Raw genomic sequence first — 21,372 nt, 5'->3', positions numbered from 1 at the left:
TAATGTTTGAAAAAGGCTACTGAAGTGGCATCAATAAGAAAAGAAAAATGGCATCAATAAAAAAAATAAAATAATGAGCATATTTAAGTTTCATGGCTCTTGTATATCTCTGATACTATCTGGAATGTAGTAGACCCTAAGATAAAATATATTTTAATAAATAAATATTTTATAAACATTAAATTTTTTTATTGTTTTTAATAAAAAATCGCATGTTTTGATTTCGGCGTGACTATAAATCATAATTAAATGAAATTGTTTCAAAGTTCACAGTTCGTTACTTCAATCAAAGGTTTTTGACACATGCATATTATGTTCCATTAACTTGTATTGAATCATTAAAAATATCATGATGGCCGTGAAAAATCATAGTGAAATATTCATTCTTAAGAAAATAGATTTAAAGATTTTACACACAGTTCATATAAACGCATAAAAACAAAGCCTGTATCGTAGAGCTTTTAACAGATTTTCCTGAAATGGAGGAATTGTATTTAGGCAGATAAAGAGTTAATATACATATTTCAAGTATTATTTTGGATGAAATTTGTGATAAAAAATAAAAATGAAACCTTCACTTCCGGTTTAAAATATCTTTATTTCCTGGTTTGTTTTTATTTGTTGTGTTTCAATAAAACTGTTGTACACATTGAGTATCAACCATTTCAACTCTATGGTTGTACCTATAGTTGTATCATACATAGATTGAAAATCAAGACTGTTTTAGAATCTACAAATGTAGGGTTATGCTTTTAAATCATATATAAAATATTTGAAATTTTCCGCTGAAAACTTTTTTCTACGAAATTTGAATACCAGAAATATTTCACAAAAAATTAATGTTTCAGGTAGTTTACATATAAATATAAGTGAAAGAATTTGTTTGCTTCTCTAAATTTTTGGAAATATCAAATTAAAGTTACAGTGGTTTAAGTCATATTTTCAATATATTCTGGAATAAGGGCATGGCAAATTTTTTTTTTATAATTCTTAGCAAATATGATTTAATGTTACCATTTTAAAGTCTTTAATCTAAATTTAGTATAGAGATTAAATTAAATAGAATTGAATTCGTGCAATATTAACCACTATCAGTTTTAGGCGACCAACCTGTCCAACTAGATTATTAACTTTTTTGTTGTTAAATTTTAAGGCGAAATATATTTTTAAATAAATTTTATATATAATATATAAAATTTCCTCTTATTATTTGATGAGACCGTAAAACATGAATTCAATTGAATAAATGTAAACAAATTATAACATGTGAAAATTTTTTTATATCGAAATAAAAGTTTAAATATCGATATATAAAAAAATGTTTCTGAATCAATATAAATTCTAATTCTGAATTAATATCCAAAGAAAGTATCTTTTTAATTTCAATTTTAACGTTAGTAAAAGCACGATATAGAATGTTTTCATGTATGAATTTCATAATATTTAAAATTTGTCATAAATTGTATATTATATTTAAAAGAATTTATGAAAAATTAAGAAGAATTTGTATGGAAACGAAATTGATATTATTAAAAAGGTAATTTCTTGAATTTGAATATAATATAAAAATCCTTTTTTGTCATATTATAATTTTGGAAAATATGATCATCAATTTTCAAAGGTAAGTCATACCGATTAATTTCCTAGGTAAATTTGGAAAGAAGTTAGGCCTGTTTGCGTGCCTGATTAAACTAACATTTTATGTCACTTATTTCTTGATTTCTTTTACATTTTCTTTCTCTGAATAAATAATGTTTTTGATAAGTCTTATGCAGAGTAGTCCTATTAATATTTTTCAATTTCTTTACTTAGTAAAACACTGAATTAACTGTAGCTGTAATGGTGCTCATTGAAGTACTTTAACATATTTGTCTGGTGATTTTTTAATTTGACTGCTGCTCTATGGCAATATGTAATAAGGGAGATTTCTGTGCCACGTACGTAAACGTTTTATCTCTCTATATGTAAACATTTTTTAAAAAAATAGTTTTAAATTATGTATATAACAATATTTTTTAAAGTGTATACTGCTTTTTTAAATTACAAACCATCATTAACTTAGTCTATTCAACTATTAATATAAAGGGCTAGAATATAATGATTTTAAAGTTACGAAGTGTAGAAAGCAGCATTGTTTATAAATAAATTTGAATTACTTTCATACAACGATAATAATATTCATTTCGAGGTTTAAAAACGCTCTATTTAATATCCTTTTCAGAAGTATTCAATTGCACAATTTTTATTCTTGTGAAATTTCTTTCTATAGCTTCGAAAAAAAAAACCTATTTTTGACCTTTAGAAGATAACTATTTTTAATTTATTAACTCTACAGCAGATAAAGAAATCTTGCCACAATTTTTTTTTCTCTAAGCGATAGATTTTTAAAAATAACTTTTTCCAATTTGTCCATTTCGATTATTTCTAAGAAAAGAGCTACCTTCACCTACGGAAAAATGTTTTAATCTATCAAACCGTTTTTTTTTTCATACAAAAAAAAAAAAAAAAAAAAAACTTCCGAGTCACTGAGTTCTGTTGGAAAGTTATAAAAGAAAGTAAACTTTACTAACATGTTCTTTAGTTTTTGTGATTACTTTTCTATAGGAAAAATATCCATTTTATTTCAAAGAAAAGAAGGAACTGTGCATTTTATTTTTTAGAAGAAATTCTGATAGAAAGTTTTAAAAGTTAAAGAATATTATTTTACTTAATATTCAAGAGAATTTTTTTAATCACATGATTTTTAAAACTATATATTTTTAATAGTCAGGAAAAATCAACGAATCAGTCTCCCATTCTCAGCAACTGATCAAATTTCGTAAATTTTTGTTTCGTGTTTTATTTCATTCTTCTGTATATGTCATCAGTGGTTGCTTGATCTAAACCTTCTTCCAATGTTAGCCAACCCTGCAGTGCATCGTATATTCATTTGGCTACTCGTTTATATTTCCATGTATAAACTTCACATGGCTATTTCAAAGGGCAACAATCCTTTTTTAGATGTATTTAACATTTGCAGAAAACACCGATATATGGCAAGAGTGGAACAAGAATTAGATTTAAACTGGGAAATCAGAAAAATACTAAGGGGGTTGCTGTATAAATAATTCTACCATTAAAAATACAATTAAAATATTTTATTACAGTGTAAAAATATATTGATAAAAGGGACTTTTATTACAGATTTGTGATCTTTTTATTTGTGTCATTGGAATATTGTTTAATTCGTAATATAATTGGCACATTTTAATTGTTTTGTTAAAATTTCACGAGAAAAAAATAAGCTATAATTTTTTTTAATAATTCTCTTATATTATGTGCAGCTATTCATAACACATTTTTTTTTGTAAAAAATAAAAAGTCATTCTCATTCTCATTCATTCTAGGCTTAAGAAAAATTTAAGAAAAAATCTTTACAATGTATTCACAATAGAACCAAACCATAATAGAATTCCCCAACCATAACCCCCGTACTGATTTCGAAAATTTCCATTTCATGAAAGCTTCTATCCCTTTAGTTACGTGATTGGTGTTCGCTCATTTTTCACTGTACCACGTTTGAAGAAAATTGCAAAATAAATTTTTAATGAGTCTCATACCCTGAAATGTAACAGATTTCATTAATTTTATTCTCTAATTAATTAGTAAACACTTTTAACCAGTCAGCATACGCATGGGGTCTTTTTGACCTTATCCTTTTTCTTTTGTTTAAAAATTCAAAGAATTTATAAACATTTATACTTGTTACTTCCTGTACCTTCATGGAGGAATAAGAAGGAGATAAGCACAAATTAATGAAACAATATATCTCCTTTTTTTTACAAGAGGGTTGTGATCAAATTGACTCCTGCATGTGCTAGCGTTTCAGATTCTTTTAATATTATGAGTATGTCAGTTAGCAACACAGATTCAGACATCTTCTCGCAAGTCTTCCTATTTATATACAGAATACTGATAGCTCAGATTACTTATGTATTCATGAAGTTTTGGAAAATCATCATGATATAGAACCGAAACGAAACGAAACGCAGATTCTGAAACCAATCATTATATAAAATACGTTTTTTTATAAAATGAATAAATTATCGTGAAATTTAATGTTTACAATTCATTTTATTTTGAATGAGAAATAATAAGTGTTTTTTGAGTATGTATATAAAAATGAAAGACAAAAAAATATGAATTTAAAAAGTGGTATGTTTAAGCTTCACTTTCTAAAAAATATCAAAAGTAAACTATATGTAAAATGTAGATTTTCTTATTTTTCCAGTATTTTTATACAGGGGAAACTACTTATATTAAAAATAATAAGTTTTATATGAATGGAATAGAGAAAATGAAAATGAATGTAGAAAAAGTATGGAAAAAAGGGTTAAGTTCAACTTTTTTTAAAATTAAAAACCCCACTTGTCTCTAAAATAAAAACATATTTTTATGGGAAAACTTTTATATATTCTGACCATGTTTTATTTTTATACAAATAACCAATAAGATAATGAATAAATGCCTGACAATTTGGGGTTAAAATGACCAGATGCGTGTGGCATTGTTCAAAACTTTTGTGCTGGTGCTGAAGGGTTAATTAAGTAGAATAATCTTTGTTTATTCTACAAGTTTATTTTAAAATAATAACTTCGTTATGAAATAAATCAACCTATCGAAGTTGACTGATATGGCAATATTAATATTATTAATTTAATTGATGCCCCCAAAGGCGGATAGTTTTCAATCATTTTACCAGAGTTTGAATTCTGAAATCCTGAAAATGATGTGTTTAACCATACTCATAATATTGAATCTTATTAATTTTTAACTTTCCTTTCACTGAATAATTTGATAAAATAAATAAATAAAGCTGAATTTTTTTTTATTGCACTCAAAAATTAATATGCTTCATTATTTAGCTTAAGGATAAAATTTTTGAATTTAAGATTTATAGTGGTTAGTTATAAAAAATCTATAATTCATAAGAATTAAAATTTCTCCTTTTTGCTAATAATTATCCTTTTTATGCTCCAGGATAGATATAAAAATGACACAAAAATGATAATTCATTCTTAGAATAAAATATTCAAAGCATGAATTGCTATTAAGATGATAAAAATAACCTTTTCCTTATTCTCTTCCTCCCAGCGCCGTCTCATAAACTACCAAATAATTGTGAAAACAAAGGATTTACCTTACATAGCTCGAGGCTGAACAATTAACTGCAACCACTTCTCGAGGATTCTTTCAGGAATGAGTAGTTTTTCAGAGCTTTATTCAGAATAGTGGCAAGTGTTTGGGGGGTTATTATCATTTCATGAATATTGTAAGCATTTTCTCCCTTTCGACGAGCTAATTAGGTAATTCCACCCGCAAATCTGATAAATTGCACTGTTTAATCTTTTTTTGTATGTGTATGTGTGGTTTACGAAAGAATCACAAAAATAGTTGTCTGTATCTTTACTTTTAATTCTGGACTAGATATTTTTGCCTGGTTTTTAAGGGGAGAATAAATGTGACAATGTGATCTTTCTTTCCCTTTTCTAATATCTTTAAGTTATTAATTAAATTAATAAAAAATATATTGTTGACATAATGACATAATCATAGACGTTTGATATTATGTGGTAAATATGTGTATTATAATGATGATATTATATACTTATTTTATGATGTAATATCCTATGTAATACTATATTAAAATAAGAATAAATTGCTGTTAAATCTTGTTTCTACGATATCGGAGGAAAAAGACGAAAAATTTTAGTTTAATAGTTATTAATTAAAATGGAATTTTTAATTAAAAAAGCCTTAAATAATCAGCTAAAAATGCACCATCATTATATAAAAATTAGCATCCTATGAAGTACCTAGGAATTTTATAGATTGCCGAAAACTGCAAAAAATGATATCCATCTCCTATGCAAGAAAAACAACCTACTTCAATAAACAGGGGTGACTTTATATTCAATGGTTATAAATACTGAAAGGCCCCATATGTCCGTCCAGCAAAGCTACAGCACACGCTCAAAACACTTGGATAAAACTGCACAATTTTTTCCTCATTGTTTTAGGTGCAATTGATTAAATAAATGAATGCTTTGTTCTATAGAGACCATCGTCCAAATAGGTTTGGGGATAGGTAGGTTTCCTGAGAATTCTCAAAGAAAGTGTGAGCACACATTTGCTTAATACTCATTAGTTAAGTGGATATATCAACTGCTCACGGGCGGAAATTGTTGATATATCCTCTCACAGTCATTAACTGCTCACGGTCGGAGATATTGAGGAGATAGATTTTTTTTTAATCCTTAAAAGATGAACTGTGATGCCAGTATTTCAAGGCTCCTGACTTCGAATGACCTTTAAGGATGAGAAGGTTAAACCAACAAGATGAAGCCATGCTTATCGAAGAGATTTCTGTTTCTGATACTTGTCTTGGTGTTTAAAAGAAGTTAATGAGGTACCTGCAGGCATAAAGTATCGTGAAAAAAATTCATATTTGCCGTGTGGCGGCTAAATATATAAAGATGATGAAATGGATATCTTATGCATTTCTAAACTAGTAAATTTAAGCTATTTAATTAATAGAGATATCATTACCCCTTTTTTACTCTTCGTCTAAATACAATTTCCCCTTCAATACAATGTCTATTTATTATAAAGAATGAGTAGAAAAAAAATACTATAATTTTCATATGTCATATTTTGTCTAAAAAAAACACCCGGCATTCTATGAACGTATGGGTATTCTAAAAAATGCCAATGTTTCATACATTGCTGAAAGTACATACACAGTTTGGATGACTATTACATGACAATTAACAGCGAATATGAAACTATTGTAACTCAAATTTATAATGAAAATGAAAAACGTCGTCAGTTGCCGTCACGTCCTAATAATTTTTTTCAATAAATTACCAATACTCGTCGTTTCAAGATCTAAAGGCAAGTATTTATCGAAAGACCGTAGAAAAGGGCAATGTCCAGTAAAATGAATGCTTTTCCTTAATTCATTTCTGAATTTGACTTGACTTCCATCCCTTAGATACATTTATTTTCAGTTTTTTTTCCGTCTGTCTTTTTGGGACGCATTGTTTTATTTTAATTTTAAACTAGGTTTACTGACCATTCACATGGGCAATTCTAGAGACTATAACACTTTCAGGTCATGGTACTTAGAATATTTCATATAATGTTGTTAATAATTAAATTACAAATAAAAAAAGTTGTTTTAACTTAAAAAAATTATTAATATTAAATAATATTTTAATGATTAAATATCTTTAAATCTATCTATCAATATACCTTCTCTAAATATTTTAAATAATATCTTCATAATTATATCTTTATAATATCTTAATATCTTTATAATAAATAATATCTTAGTGAGATTAATGATTCATGCTAAATTTGACGAAAAAGATGAAAGTATTTTGTCATATGAATAAAAATCCATTTCAGTTAGAGATTTAAACTATTTTTTTTTTAAATAAAGAAAAATTTTGGTGTTTTTTAAGTTTATAGAAGAATGATATTAAAGAGCAGCTATATTAGTTCGTATACAAATTATTTTAGATTCTTTTCAAAATAAATGCGAAATAGTTACAAATATATATATTAAATTTGTGTCTATCAAAGAAATTATATTTGAAAAGATTATATGTAAAAATATTATATGACATATTGCGCATATATGTATTTAAAATTATATCTAAATATTAAAAATAATAAAAAAATTTTAAGATGACATTCTTTTATTTCTATAAAAAATAGTTTTTAATTTAAATTATTATTTAAAATCTATTATTTTAAATATTATAGAATATTGGAAACAATTTTTCTTTCCAATTTAATATCATGTAACATTATTAATGCAGGATGCAATTTTCATCAGTTTATTAAAAAATAGTTTTTTTATTGAATGCGTAGTTGTTTCATGAGATTTCAACAATTTCAACATTGGACTGTATACGGAAAAGTTAATATCAATAAAAATATCTGAAAAAAAGGTATGTTATCGGCTGAATTTATATCAGAAATTGATATAGGTTGAACCTTATCTGTATATCAGAAATCGATATTCAGTTATTAGGAGTTGCTGTGGAAAATTATTGTAAGCGAACTGTACCTAGAATTCCTGCATATCAATTAATTTTTGTAACCTCGTTTATTAAATCAATATTAACAATAACATATTTCACCTTCAGAAAGGTGATTAGTTTTATTTCTTACATTCGCTTTATAAAAGTTTTTAAGTTCCTGACTTTAAGATTGGATTGAAATCTACTTTTTTAAAATTTGAACGACTTATCCATCAAAAATGTTTTGACCCAATTGGGATAATAATAATGGGTACATTCACTGAATCAATGATAATATAATAATTTTAAGCTTTCTGATAAATTCTCTGTACTCTGTGCTTTTTATTTTTCTTTTCAATAACTCTGGGATAATTCAGGGAATAATTGTGATATAGAGCATATAATATAAAAAATAAATGCGTTATTTCTTTTTGTATTGTTTTGTTTATATTGGCATCTGCGGCATATTGATGATGGAGTGACAAGAGAACGTAGATACCCTTTCTGCCAGTCGTTGGGATGTCATGGAAATTAGGTTTATATCACTTTTTAAATTTAATTATGATGAAGGAGTGAAACAAACAATCCCATGTTTAAGAAAACGGGATTGTCTATTTCGCTTCTTGTTAAATCATTCATAACGACTAGGGTAGAAAATACTTTACTCTGGGTTAGCACTTGTTCTCGTTTCTCCAATGGTATATATTTGTATAATCTCATATATATGCTGATAGAGTTATTCAAAGATTGTGTATGTCACATATTTATTATTTTTATGAAGAGGGTATTCATCATGATCGAATGAAAGTTTTCAACATATCTAATATTTTTATGAAGTGGGTGCTCATCATGATCGAATGAAAGTTGATGTTTAAATCCTTTGTGAGCGAAAGATCCATATAAGGCATCTGAAATTACATGCACGTAATCAGTGAAATAGTATTTCAATGTGGAATGCAACTTTTTTTCGTGATTCTACTAATAAAATGGGGAATACAAATTTGTTCCATCTATATATATAGAATATATAAATTTACCTTTGTTACAACTTTGTCTAGTAAAATTTCCTGTTATTGAAATCGTATCTGCAATGCTTTTCGGTTCATGAAGAACCTTGAAATTCGGTTCGTGTGATAATATTCCTAAAACCAAAAGCATTATAGCAACAGCAATTACCTCAGCTACGTATTTAAAACTTTTATGTGGACCAATCAGAAGAAATCACCTTCCTTCCCATGCATGCACTTCATTGCCCTTACGACCTAATTATTCCGCAAAGCATATCTTCCACGAATCCTGTCTAATCGCTGCACCGTAAGCAGATGATCCTTTTGAGGCCAATCATGCTCTCACACCATTTGAAATCTCTCCCCGGGCCGTTGCATTCACGTTACCCAACAACCAATCTCACGTCTGCACCATCCTCTCCCGATGCACGCAGAGCCAATACCGTTCTTCACGTCTACTTGGTACTTGGGGAGAGAAGAGTCAATGGAGGAGGGATAAGTTGATTCCTAAAATAGATTTGCTCTCCTTCTCGTCTTTTCATGACTGAACACTCGAAGAGCGGAGGAGCATCTGGAATTTATCTATTACGCACTCCAGGGGGGTTAAGGGGAGGGGCTGTAAAAGACTCGCATGCCTGCTGGATCTTAATTGAAAACATTTTCAGGGGATTATGAATTTCTGCGATGAAGGGTGCATGGATACGGATAATCGGGAAGAGGTAGAGGGTAGGTAGTCTAGAGTTGAACTGAGGGAAGTTTGTTGTTAATTTTTTTTTTCCGTGTCTCTGGGGTATATCCCATCCACTGGGGATATTTGGAAATCTATCCAGGAAAAATAGATTGGACTTAACTTAATTAACACTCTTACACTAGATTCATTTGGACATGGACATCTTTATTTTAAAAAGGAAGCGAGATGTCGAGTTTGGTTTGGTTTGGTTTAGTTTAGTTATATTAACGTCCCGTTGTAAAGAAACACTAGGGCTATTTTGGGACTGACCTCGTAATTTTGAACCGGTCAGATGACGAGGACGACACCTGAGCTGGCACCCCCCTCTCCACACCACACCACACCAGCGGGTGGACGTTCGGCATGACTGATTTAACGTGCCACAGACCCCCTTACACGACGGTTCTTCGGTGGAATCGGGTCTCGAACCTGAAACCCTAGGGCTCACAAGCCGAGACTTTACCACCAGGCCACCGCGGCCCATGTCGCGAGCGAGATGTCGAAGATGGCGCTAGAGCCAATATCTTTTCATTAAAACTTTCATACCACATTTGGAAGAAAGAATTTCATATCAGTTTAATGTGGGCTTGCTCTGCGTAAATAGAGTTTCAATCCTGAGACTCATCGGTCTCCTGTTTAAAATTTTGATGGGAGACTATCTAATATTATTTACATTTATAAATATCCACATCATCATTATTTTCATATAATTAAGTTTTCCTAAAGCACCTATAATGGTCTAAGCGTTTATCAACAATTATTTTTCTTGAGAAAGCAAATCAAGAATATTTTCAGGGCATTATTGCTGTCACAGAAGGACACCATTCAATCAGCTACACATGTAATGTGCAGCAATCTTCAAATTGGTTGATTTTTTAAAAACAAAAACGGACTTGGATTTTGCGATTTATTGGGCTTAAAAGTGAACGGGTGATATGAGACCATCAGAGCCTTTAGTATTAATCGGTTATTTATAATGTACATTTTATATTTATAACTCTCAGCAACATTATTTCTTTTCATATAACGAACGCAGTGTGGGATTTGAAAACATGTAAAATTGCTTGAAGATTGGTCAAAATCCCTACATTTCATCAATGCGCTAAAGCGAACTCTCTGGAATTTAATTTTTGATTTTCTATGTGGCATGACTCTAAGTGTAACTGCATTCGTGAATTTCAGACTAGCAAAAAGATAGATAGAGAAAGCTTCTGTCTTTTCACATTTTGCTCGAGTTATTTAGTAATTTTTAGGTAGGAAAAATAAGGCAGCCACCTTGATTTGCAATTTTCGTCATTATTTTTGAAAAAGACATGTTAATACAAAGTACATTCTAATTATTTTTAATAGATACTATATTTTATTATTTTGCTTTAATATATTTTTGCAATTATAATCGTAAATACTTGTTCATAAATGGGATTATGTAAAATTTTCACAGATGAATGCGAATGAAAGCAGCTTAAGAACACTTGCTTTAAAGTATCGTTGTCTAAGTTTCTCCTAAAAGATACAAAAGTGACCCAATACATGTTAGAGTTATTGCAGAATTATATGAATGGATAGAAAATAAATAGTTGTATCTACTCAAAATCCGAAACCATACAAAAGTTTAAAAAGTTGTTATCTGGAAATAATTTGTCAACTTTTAAGTGAATAATACTGATTAATTAAGCTATTGTTTGAAACAAGATTAGCTTATCTTTTCGGATTTCATAGCCAGTATATTTTTGAGGAGGAGAATTCCCAAATACTTTATATAAATGAGTCGCAAATGAATGAGTAGAAAATATGTATAATTTTCTATTTTTTAAAATAGCATTTATTCTTGTGTTGCTGTAAAGCATACGTTTTTTGCACTTTCAAAGCTTGTTTATTTCAAATTCTTTTATCTTTGTCCAATTTTGGTTGTTTGTATAAAAATGTATCATTGAAGGTTGGGAGATAATAATTTCAGCGAATATTTTCTCAAACGAATATTTTTAATTGGTATTCTATGAAACATCGTTTATGATTTAAAAAAAAAATTTAAATTGATAAACTTAATCTACTTTCACTTCTCACACTGATTTAGATAAACTCAAGGATGTGTTAAACTAACTCACACACACGAGAGAGATTATATTTAGAACGAAAAAAGGGAAACGAAAGCAAAAAATATTTGCATAATACAAGGGGTGTTTAAATGAAATGGTACGAGACATCGTAACAACGTAATCGTTAACATATTTGCCTATGCCGCTATGGGAGAACGTAGCGGACATCTAGGGATGCGTTTGGAATCTCCGGCGCAGATCAGAGCATGCGCGGGCGTCCACATGCGTAAGAGAGAACAGAGGCTCTTATAAATGGCGCCATTCAAGTATGGCTACTTGTTGAATTCCTCGAGTACAGAAGAACCATTAACTTCGATGTGTACTGTGAGACACTCCGAAGATTACGCAGGTCCATCAAGAACAAAAGACCGGGGCTACTCACTGAGGGTGTGATCTGGTCCATGGTAACGTGCGTCCACATGTCTCCAGGGTCACACTCGAGGAACTGGTCAAGTTAAAGTGGAGCAGCTCGACCATTCGCTCTACAGCCCGAACATGTCGCCCTGTGATTTTCATGTGCTTGGTCTCCTGAAAAAACATTTGAAAGGGAAGCGCTTCAACTCGGACGGCGAACTCAAGGACTCTATGAAAGACTGGGTCTCGTCACGGCTACAGGAATTCTGGGAACAAGGAATCCTTCGGCTCGTGAATCAATGGGATTGTTGTGCTCAGGCCTATAGTGTATACTTTGAATAAAGTCTTCATTTATACCCACAGTGTCGTTTCGTACCTTTTCCTTTGAGCACCCCTTGTATAATTTAAAAACCAGGAATTAATAAATACGTAAGTAAATATAATGGCAGATTTTATGAAGTTACATGATAAAAATTATATGTACATGGGAAATTTAAATGTTAAAATATTAGAATTTTTAATTTATAATTTATTGAATCCCCTTTTTTGAAACTAAATTACTTTGGTGTCTATGTGCCATATTTAGGAATCCGCCCAAAATAAGTATGAAATAAATAAAAAAATAAAACAACTCAATGAGAGTTAGTTTTTTTAAAAGGATGAAGATAAAGATATAAAGATTATATAGTTTATCGAATATCTTTAATTGTAATAAAAATTAACATAAAATTTTTAGTTTGTGTTAATATTATATAAAAATTCGAATTTATATAATTTTACACTTTTTAATTCGCCTTTTAGTCTGATACTTCCTATTTTATGATATCTGCATGATTAAATAGTCATTTTATAAAGGTATATGTACCACTTTATTTTTAATTATAATTTAGAAAAATTCCATAAATATGATGATTTAAAATATGTGTAATTCTTTATCTCATATGCTGTAGAAATATCGGAGTATTTGTTATTTATTTAAAAGGAGGAGCTGATTTTTTATTATTAAAAGTTTTTGCTATATTTTTATGTTTTAATTAAAATATTGCATTGTTATGTAGCATATAATTTTGTATCAAGTTCTATGAATTATTTCTAAGTTTCAAATTAATCAGAGTTATAAAATACATAGCATTAATATTTTTAGTCAAAGTCTTATTTAAATGTTTATAATCCGCCCAGAATTGTATTCTTTTTAATATTCATTTCATTTTGACATCATGGAATTTGAAATTATTCTCTAGTATTTAACTGATTTTGGGGGTTCTTGGATTCACAAGGCTCATTTTGAAATTGCATCTGGCGACTTTCGCAAGCTAATTTCATTTCCAATTATATCACATTATTATAGGGTAGGATATAATAATATTTCGCTTATTTTTAAAAATATTTGAATTTGTTTTTCAAGAATTCGTCTAAATTGTGATTTTAAAAAATCCGCAGTCACAAAAATGATACAAAGACATATCTTAAACTCTTATTATTCACCAATATTTTGGACTGAAATATTCGAATTCGAATATTTTTTTAAAAAATTTTCCTATTCTTTTTTAATACTAATATTTTCTACATTTCCATTTATTATGAGATCATATATACATTCAAAATAGAAACTTGTATGGAATTATTGATCTTATTATTAAAATTATTTTTAATATAAATAAATCGCAAAATGAAAAGTGTCTTTTTAAAATAAAGCATTTTACATTTCGATTTGTATTCACTCCTAAATAAAATTGTTCACTCATTAATAAACTCACTGTTCATTTTTTAAAAAAAATCCCTAAACATTTTTATGCGGTCGCAAAAAAAGAAAACCACTAAATGAATGCATTCTATCATTCGATTTGCCACGATTTCTGCGTGCCTTAATATAATGTTTGGCCATCCGGGCCGAAATTAAGTTTCGAAACCACACCGTTTCTCATTTGTGTCACAAATCTTCTCTGTCCAGTCCATGCTGGCACTTCATTTAACACGTGCTGCTCCCTAATCTGCATGGCACCCCCTCATGACACGTCATTCATCTCGACCTCACTCAACTTAATGCCCGGACGCAGAGAGAGTACCAATTCCGTAGAGTGACGCTGGAAAGTGTTTAGCTCATTACAGAGCTAAATTTGTCACTCGCCTTTTCACATACATGAACTCTATTAACTTTGATTGGATTAAATGTTGTTCATCAAGTATGGAGAGTGGAATTTCAGAAAGCTGTGGCTGGAGTAATTCAGAAGTTTTCAAAAATTTTCTCTACAAAGATTTGGTCACTAACTTTAATTTAGTTAATAAATTATTCGGGTAATTTTTATGACCCGAATGGGACAATTTAAAAGATTTTTAGACAATTTAATTCATACATTGAATGATTTATCAAATGATATTCCAGGTCAATAAGCTTTCAAGTCTAATCATACACTGTTTACAATAATCTGAAAGTCATTTAAATCGTTTGAATTCTGAATTAAGGTATGTAATTACATTCAGGATGAATTTTTTAAAAAACGCTGTAAAATTTTTATATTATTGTATTTTTACTTAAATTGAAAAAAAAAACATTGATGAAATCAATGCATGCTAGTTAAATGTCAAGTATTAAAAAAAACTGGAAAATATTCTTATTTATTTTTTGATATAAAAGAAGTATAAAGTAAAAACTTCTGGTTTAATGACTTATGAAATAATTTGCTTAAAACTTTGCAGAGAGCTTAATAAATATATTTCCTAGTTTCTCTACTAAACAGGAAGCTCTTCTTCTATCCAGTATTTATATATTGGAGTTCAATTGACAAATAACATGAGATTTATGAAGATTAAATCACAATGTAAAGCATTAAAGCTCATTGCTTATTTTTTTATTCAGATTTCATATTCTTTTTTATCAGAACTCTCAGAATATATTGAGAAATGATTATAACATATCTGAGCAAAAATATTCGTTAGATTCTAATTTTCGATGTTTTCCCAGAAGAAAATTCTATCAAAATTTAGAATTTAAGAAAATCACATTTAAAGATGTAAAATAGTACTAAAACTTGCATTGTGTAAAAATTTAAATCAACACTACTTCCAAAAGTCAATCAAATTTAAATCAATAAGCTTAAAAACAAAATTCAAATGGTTTTATGAAAAAGGCTATTAGGAAATGAAGAACTAAATTTATTAAATTAAAAAAAACTCGATTTTTTTTTGCAAAAATTCTACATTTTAAGGTAATTACTTTCCTAAATAGAGGACTCTACCGACATTTAGTATGAATTATATGATTGAAATGACCAAATAATAGCAATAAATAATTTTTCTGCATAAATTGCTTTATTTACGCACAATATTTGAATACAAACTAAATGAAACAATTTAAAAATTTAATTGATGCATTGGAGGCTGGAAAAATAATGTTTATCTCTTTAGGCACTAAGTTTCAATTAAACATTTAAATTTAAAAAAATGATGATATACAATAACAAATACAATTCAAGTGTTTCAGATTGGGAAAGATATCTGAATTCTAGCGATAATAATAATGATACATTTATTAGAAACAGTTTGTAAAATTACGCTTTTATTGGTTATTTCAAATAAAGAAAATTTATTTTAATTATTTTCTACTTTTTGGTTTTTTATTTATAATTTATAAATAAAAATCAGAGAATATTAATTAATTTTAAAATTCACTATTCCATACAATTGGAATAGAAATTTAATCAAATTAATAGATTAAATTTTAATACAATAGAATGATACAAAACTTTGCTACCAATTTTTAAGACACCATAGTCGTATATTAAACCCAAATATGGATGTAGTCAAACATTTTATTCATTAAACATGATATTTTACATGATATATCATGTATATAACATGATATATCTCTATATCTCCTCGCATGGTATAAACTTAATTTTAATTTTATACTGTTTTATAACGCATATGAATCGGATTTTAGAAATTAAATTAAAGCGATATTTTCAGTTAAATTCACACGAAAAACTGAAATGAAATTTGTTGATGGTAAAAAATCATTTTGTGATATTTATTTTTCTCCTGTTATTTAATAAGAAATACGACTTTAATTTTCAGTCTTTAATTCTTTTGTATCAGGACTAATGAAATTTTAAGTTATTGATCTTTTTTCAGTACCGGTGTTTCAAATTTATAAATAAAGATGTAAATAAAAATGTTTAAAATACAGCTGAAAATGAAGTTGAGTTTATAAAACTGATATTAATCGTCTGTATTGCGAAATTTCAACTTTCTTTATTACTGATTTTATTATTTAGTTCAAACGAAAATAATTCATATTTATATACTATTTTTTCCCTAATCATTTATAGGTAAAGTCCTCTTAAAATTATAGATTCTACTTTCTTGTTTAGCTTAAACGAAATAATTCACATTTTTTTTTTAAACATCTATCGGTAAAGCCCACTTAAACTTACAAAGATATATGCAATGAAAAAAAATCGATCCATTTAATTTAAACGAGTTAATATCCGATTTGAAACTTATTCGATCAAAAAAATTTAGCAAATTTACGATAAAACGATTCACAGATTTTGAATTCCAAGAAATTACAATGCATATAAATCATTATCTATCTAGAAAGTGGAGTTAGACTGTCTAGATAAAAACAACATAATAAAAAATAAAATGAAAATCTTTTTATTTAATAAAACACTCAAGAAATTCAAATTCGAAATGATGGATATTTTATCACCATTTTTAGTTCTTCTGTGAAGAAAAGCCCATTTAATAATGCTTAACATTTCTTTTAACGAGCCAAGTGGCATCAGTACAAACTGAGTCACGGATTAACATATGCCAAATGGGAAATTTTGTTTCCTGTCTTTTAGGGCAAGTAGCAAACACGGAGGAATCGCGAGGATCCACTGTCCAACTAATACTGAATTATTCATGGCATTCTCCGTGGACATTTCGACCAATGGGAAAACCACCAGGAATCGTAGTTCCGATTCCCGAACAACGTTCCATTCATAATCGATGATCGTAACGGATGAAGTGCTGACGTCATTTGTCATCGCTGCTGAGCCTTGCCCAGGATGCCTACCGCAACTAATTGAAAGTAGTGGTCCAGAATTATGTAGATTTATTATCAGTCATTATAGAAGAATATAATCAGGCCACTGGTGCGCGAAGGCTGGCAAGGTTTAAATATGCATGGTCACAAACCAAGATACAAGTTGCTACTGGTTCGCAGCACTAATTAGGATTGTTCGGTTCTCGAGTTAAGTCATTTTGATATTGTTTTGCTAGTCTTTTGCTTTGCCGAGTTTTGTTTTGCTGCTGGAAATTATATGCTGGATGGCATTCGGTTGCTGTTACATGTAATAACATGTGAGATTTAACGATTGTTTTAAATACTGCACTTTTCCCCTCTAACGTTGTAATGAAAATATCAGCAAAATGATTAAAGGGTTTCTTAGATTGATTGCTATATTTTAGAGTATACTTAATACATGGAGTATATGATTGGTATTAACAATTTAGAAGAAAAAAGTTGTACACATAAGCAATTTAAAATGTGAAGAAATCCCCAAAGCATAGATTTCACTTAGTATAAAAAAAAACTATTTTTGTAGCAAAATCAATGTCACATATATTGAGACAAACAATGCCTCTTAAATTCATATACTATTAAATTAATTCTTATATTAAACGTATTTTGAAGGAAATATTTATAAAATATTACTACTCTTAAAACAAGGAATGAAAAAAAAAATTAAATGAGACGAAACGTAGGTAATATTTTTAAAGAATATTTGTTATGAAATTCGGAAATTTTTGGGAATAATTTTTTTTTTCAAATTTTCAAAAATTAGCTTCTTAGCCAAGATCAAAACTCCGATATCTATATATAATGTTACTTAATAACATGGATATATATACTAAAAAACAACAATTATATGTCTGTTAGTGAAAGAAAAGACACATACAAAGCGCCTACTAATTGGGCACAATTATGTAATAAGCATTAACTCCAAAATACACATTTTGAAATACAGCTACTTTTGCAATGCGAATGCATACAAAGAAAACTACAAAGAGAGAGATAAATCTAATTTTTCATTTTCCCAAAATTAATTATTATGTATTTAATATTCTACTGTGGAATTATTAGCATTTGCTTCAGCTTTGCATTGTTTGCCAAGTTAGTGATTTTTTTTTTTTTCCAAAAAGAAATTGTAACATTCTCTTTTTTTTTTTTATCATTTTTTCTGAGTAGAATTATTTTAGTTTGGCTTACAGTCTGAAAAATTACATTTATTTGTATTCTACCTGTTGAAATTTAATACTCACGTAGCAATCGCGCAATCCGCACATAATTTTCGTTTCCTGTATCACTCTACAATGTATGATGCCAAAATCCACTTTTTCTTGGTGACCTTTTCATTGATTGATTAATTTCTGCTTGATATGTAAATTTCCTTTCTAACAGGTGTGTGCATATATATTATGATCCTTCTAAATAATAAAAACTTGATATTTTTCAGTCACCGGGGACTTCTGAATAAATTGAATATTCCCAAAAGCAGTCTTAAAAATATGAGTATAGCTTACTTTTCTTGTGGCGTCATTTTATTTTTCTTTCTTTTTTTTTAAAAAAAAGGAACAAAAGCTGTGATGAAAATGATTATGAGTAAATGGATAATTTTAAAAATATAGAATCCTAAATAATTTTTAAGATTTCGTTTAATAAATAAAGTCCGATACATACTACTGTATCACAAATGAAAGATTTCGTTCAGTCTTTTTGAGAAATCACGAATCATGAAGAATTGTAGAGAACTAATTTGTATTGAATTTATATATTTTATTTTTATTGAATTTGTATACACTTTATTCTTCAAGAAACACCATGACCAGCGGAAGACCCACTAAGAATCGCTGTTTAAATTTCCAAATAATAATCTATTCCTAATCGGTCATTGAATGCAAAGAATAAAATACAAACGTCTTTTGTTATTGTTGCTTAGCCTTATTCAGAATATCCACAACAACTGCTCCAAAGCAATGGTTTTATTATACAAACTTATTATTTACCATTTGAGTAAAATATAATCAAGTAAGTATATACTTAATAAATAAATTTAAATAAACAGGATTATACTTCATGATTTATGCTTTGCAGCATTAACCGATTTGTCAATCATATTATATTGAAATTTGTTAATTATTGCATTAACTGTGTTTGCTTGTTCATTATTGGATGTTATGATATGGTATCCAATAGTTATTTATCACTTAATGTTGCAAAGCGATTATTTTCAAACATATCTAAATATACCGTTTTATATAAAAAGCATAATAAAATTATTAGAAAAAATCATATTTCTTCTGATATCGCTTGACATATTATGGAACTTCTCAGATTTTTGAAAAAAAATTGATGTGCAAATAAGTAAATTATGATTTATGTTCATAACATAGAATTATTATGTCGAACTATACTGAATTTCGCTAAAACTGTTCCTTCTGTGTAATGAGGCGAACAAAATTATGTCTATCTTATATTAAATTCAGAAACATCGACATATTTGACATAACTTTTGCATTATTCTAATTGGTACAAAATTTAGATAATATTTTATGATCTCCAGATATTTTATAAATTTTGTTTGAAATTCTATTATGTTTTATAAAATGTATTATTACAAATATATGTTATATGGTATTTTTTATTTCACAAAATCATAGCATTCAAAATAAAAAAAAAAATTAATGAAATATGTGGTTCAAATTTTTTATGTTTACTTTGAAAATATGATATAAAAAATGAAAACAAGAATTCAATGAAAGAAAAGTCATAATCAGGATTCTCTTAATATAAAACGAAAGAGATATTTTAGTATGAATATATAAATTATGAGATCGAGTAAAATAATGGAACTATGTTAAGGCGACATATTTATGTTTGAAACATATTTAAAAAAAGAATAATAGCAAAAAATAATACGTTTTTTTATTAAAATTTAAATTGCAAAGATTTCGTTTATATTTAGTTTCACATTGCAAACGATAAAGGATAATAATAATAATAATAAAAACATTTTTTACTGAAATTTAATTTCTGAAGGATTTTATTTTTCTATTTCCTTAGCAATTGAAAACTATAATTTGCAGAAATTTAGCAATTGAAAACTATAATTTGCAGTATTTTAGCAATTGAAAACTATAATTTGCAGTATTTTAGCAATTGAAAACTATAATTTGCAGTATTTTAGCAATTGAAAACTTTAATTTGCAATAATTTTGCAATTGAAAACTTTAATTTGCATTAATTTTTTTCTGGAACCATTTCATTCTTCAATTTTACTAAGGAAATTTATTCTTATAGCATCTAGCTAATACTTAAGAAAACAGAATTAAGTGATTTTTATTATTTTGTTAAATAAAAATAATGGATTAATATTAAAATTTTTTTACTAGGCATTCACTGCCAACAACAACAATACATTCGTGCTCGTCCAAACGACACAGAAAATGCCGACGGACAAAATGTGGATTTCGAGTGCCATGTGGCCAATAAAGCTGGATCCGATGACTGGAACAAAGAAGCTTTTATGCTGGGTAAGATTAAAAAAAATCCATAGAAATTACTCTTTTTTCTGTTTTGAAAATTATACTATTTAAAAGATTAAAATTGCTAAAATCAGTTTATATATTTTACATGATGGCATCGTGCTTTGTTTTTATAATAATATTAAGAAAAGGATGAAAAATAATTTGTATATATATATATATATATATATAAAGTTAAAATACTTTTTCTATACTTATTGATCAATTTTGTAAAAAATAGCTTTTTTTAGGATGCAATGAGTATATTTTACATTCATTATAGTGACATTATAATAATGAGATTAAATGATTTTAAATACTGATTTTTCTTCAATGACGTAAGAAAATATTTTAAGTTTTTCTCCAATTACTTTTACTTTCTTTTGTTCTTTTCTTGATTTATTTATCAATATTTTTGAAAGTTTTTGTAAAATAATAAATTTTATGTACCTATTCTTAAAACTTTCAAGTAGCCTCATTAAAGGAAATTTCTACTTGCTTTCAAATTTCGTTATATTTTTCTTATTCTTTATTAAACAGAT

At 27.9% G+C, this 21,372-nt stretch overlaps 1 protein-coding gene across 4 annotated transcripts in view; it reads left to right on the top strand.

Annotated features, from left to right (window-relative positions):
• Window positions 1-21,372, top strand: part of LOC129966056 (nephrin-like) — a 171,610-nt gene that overhangs the window by 15,139 nt on the left and 135,099 nt on the right. For all 4 annotated transcript variants that reach the window (XM_056080414.1, XM_056080417.1, XM_056080415.1 and 1 more), the window contains exon 2: window positions 20,699-20,839. In XM_056080414.1, coding sequence (XP_055936389.1) covers window positions 20,699-20,839 — 141 coding nt within the window. The remainder of the gene's footprint in view (window positions 1-20,698; window positions 20,840-21,372) is intronic.

This window comes from Argiope bruennichi, chromosome 4 (assembly GCF_947563725.1).
Source record: "Argiope bruennichi chromosome 4, qqArgBrue1.1, whole genome shotgun sequence".
Taxonomy (NCBI): Eukaryota; Metazoa; Arthropoda; class Arachnida; order Araneae; family Araneidae; genus Argiope; species Argiope bruennichi.
This window is presented reverse-complemented; position numbering and strand designations above follow the sequence as displayed.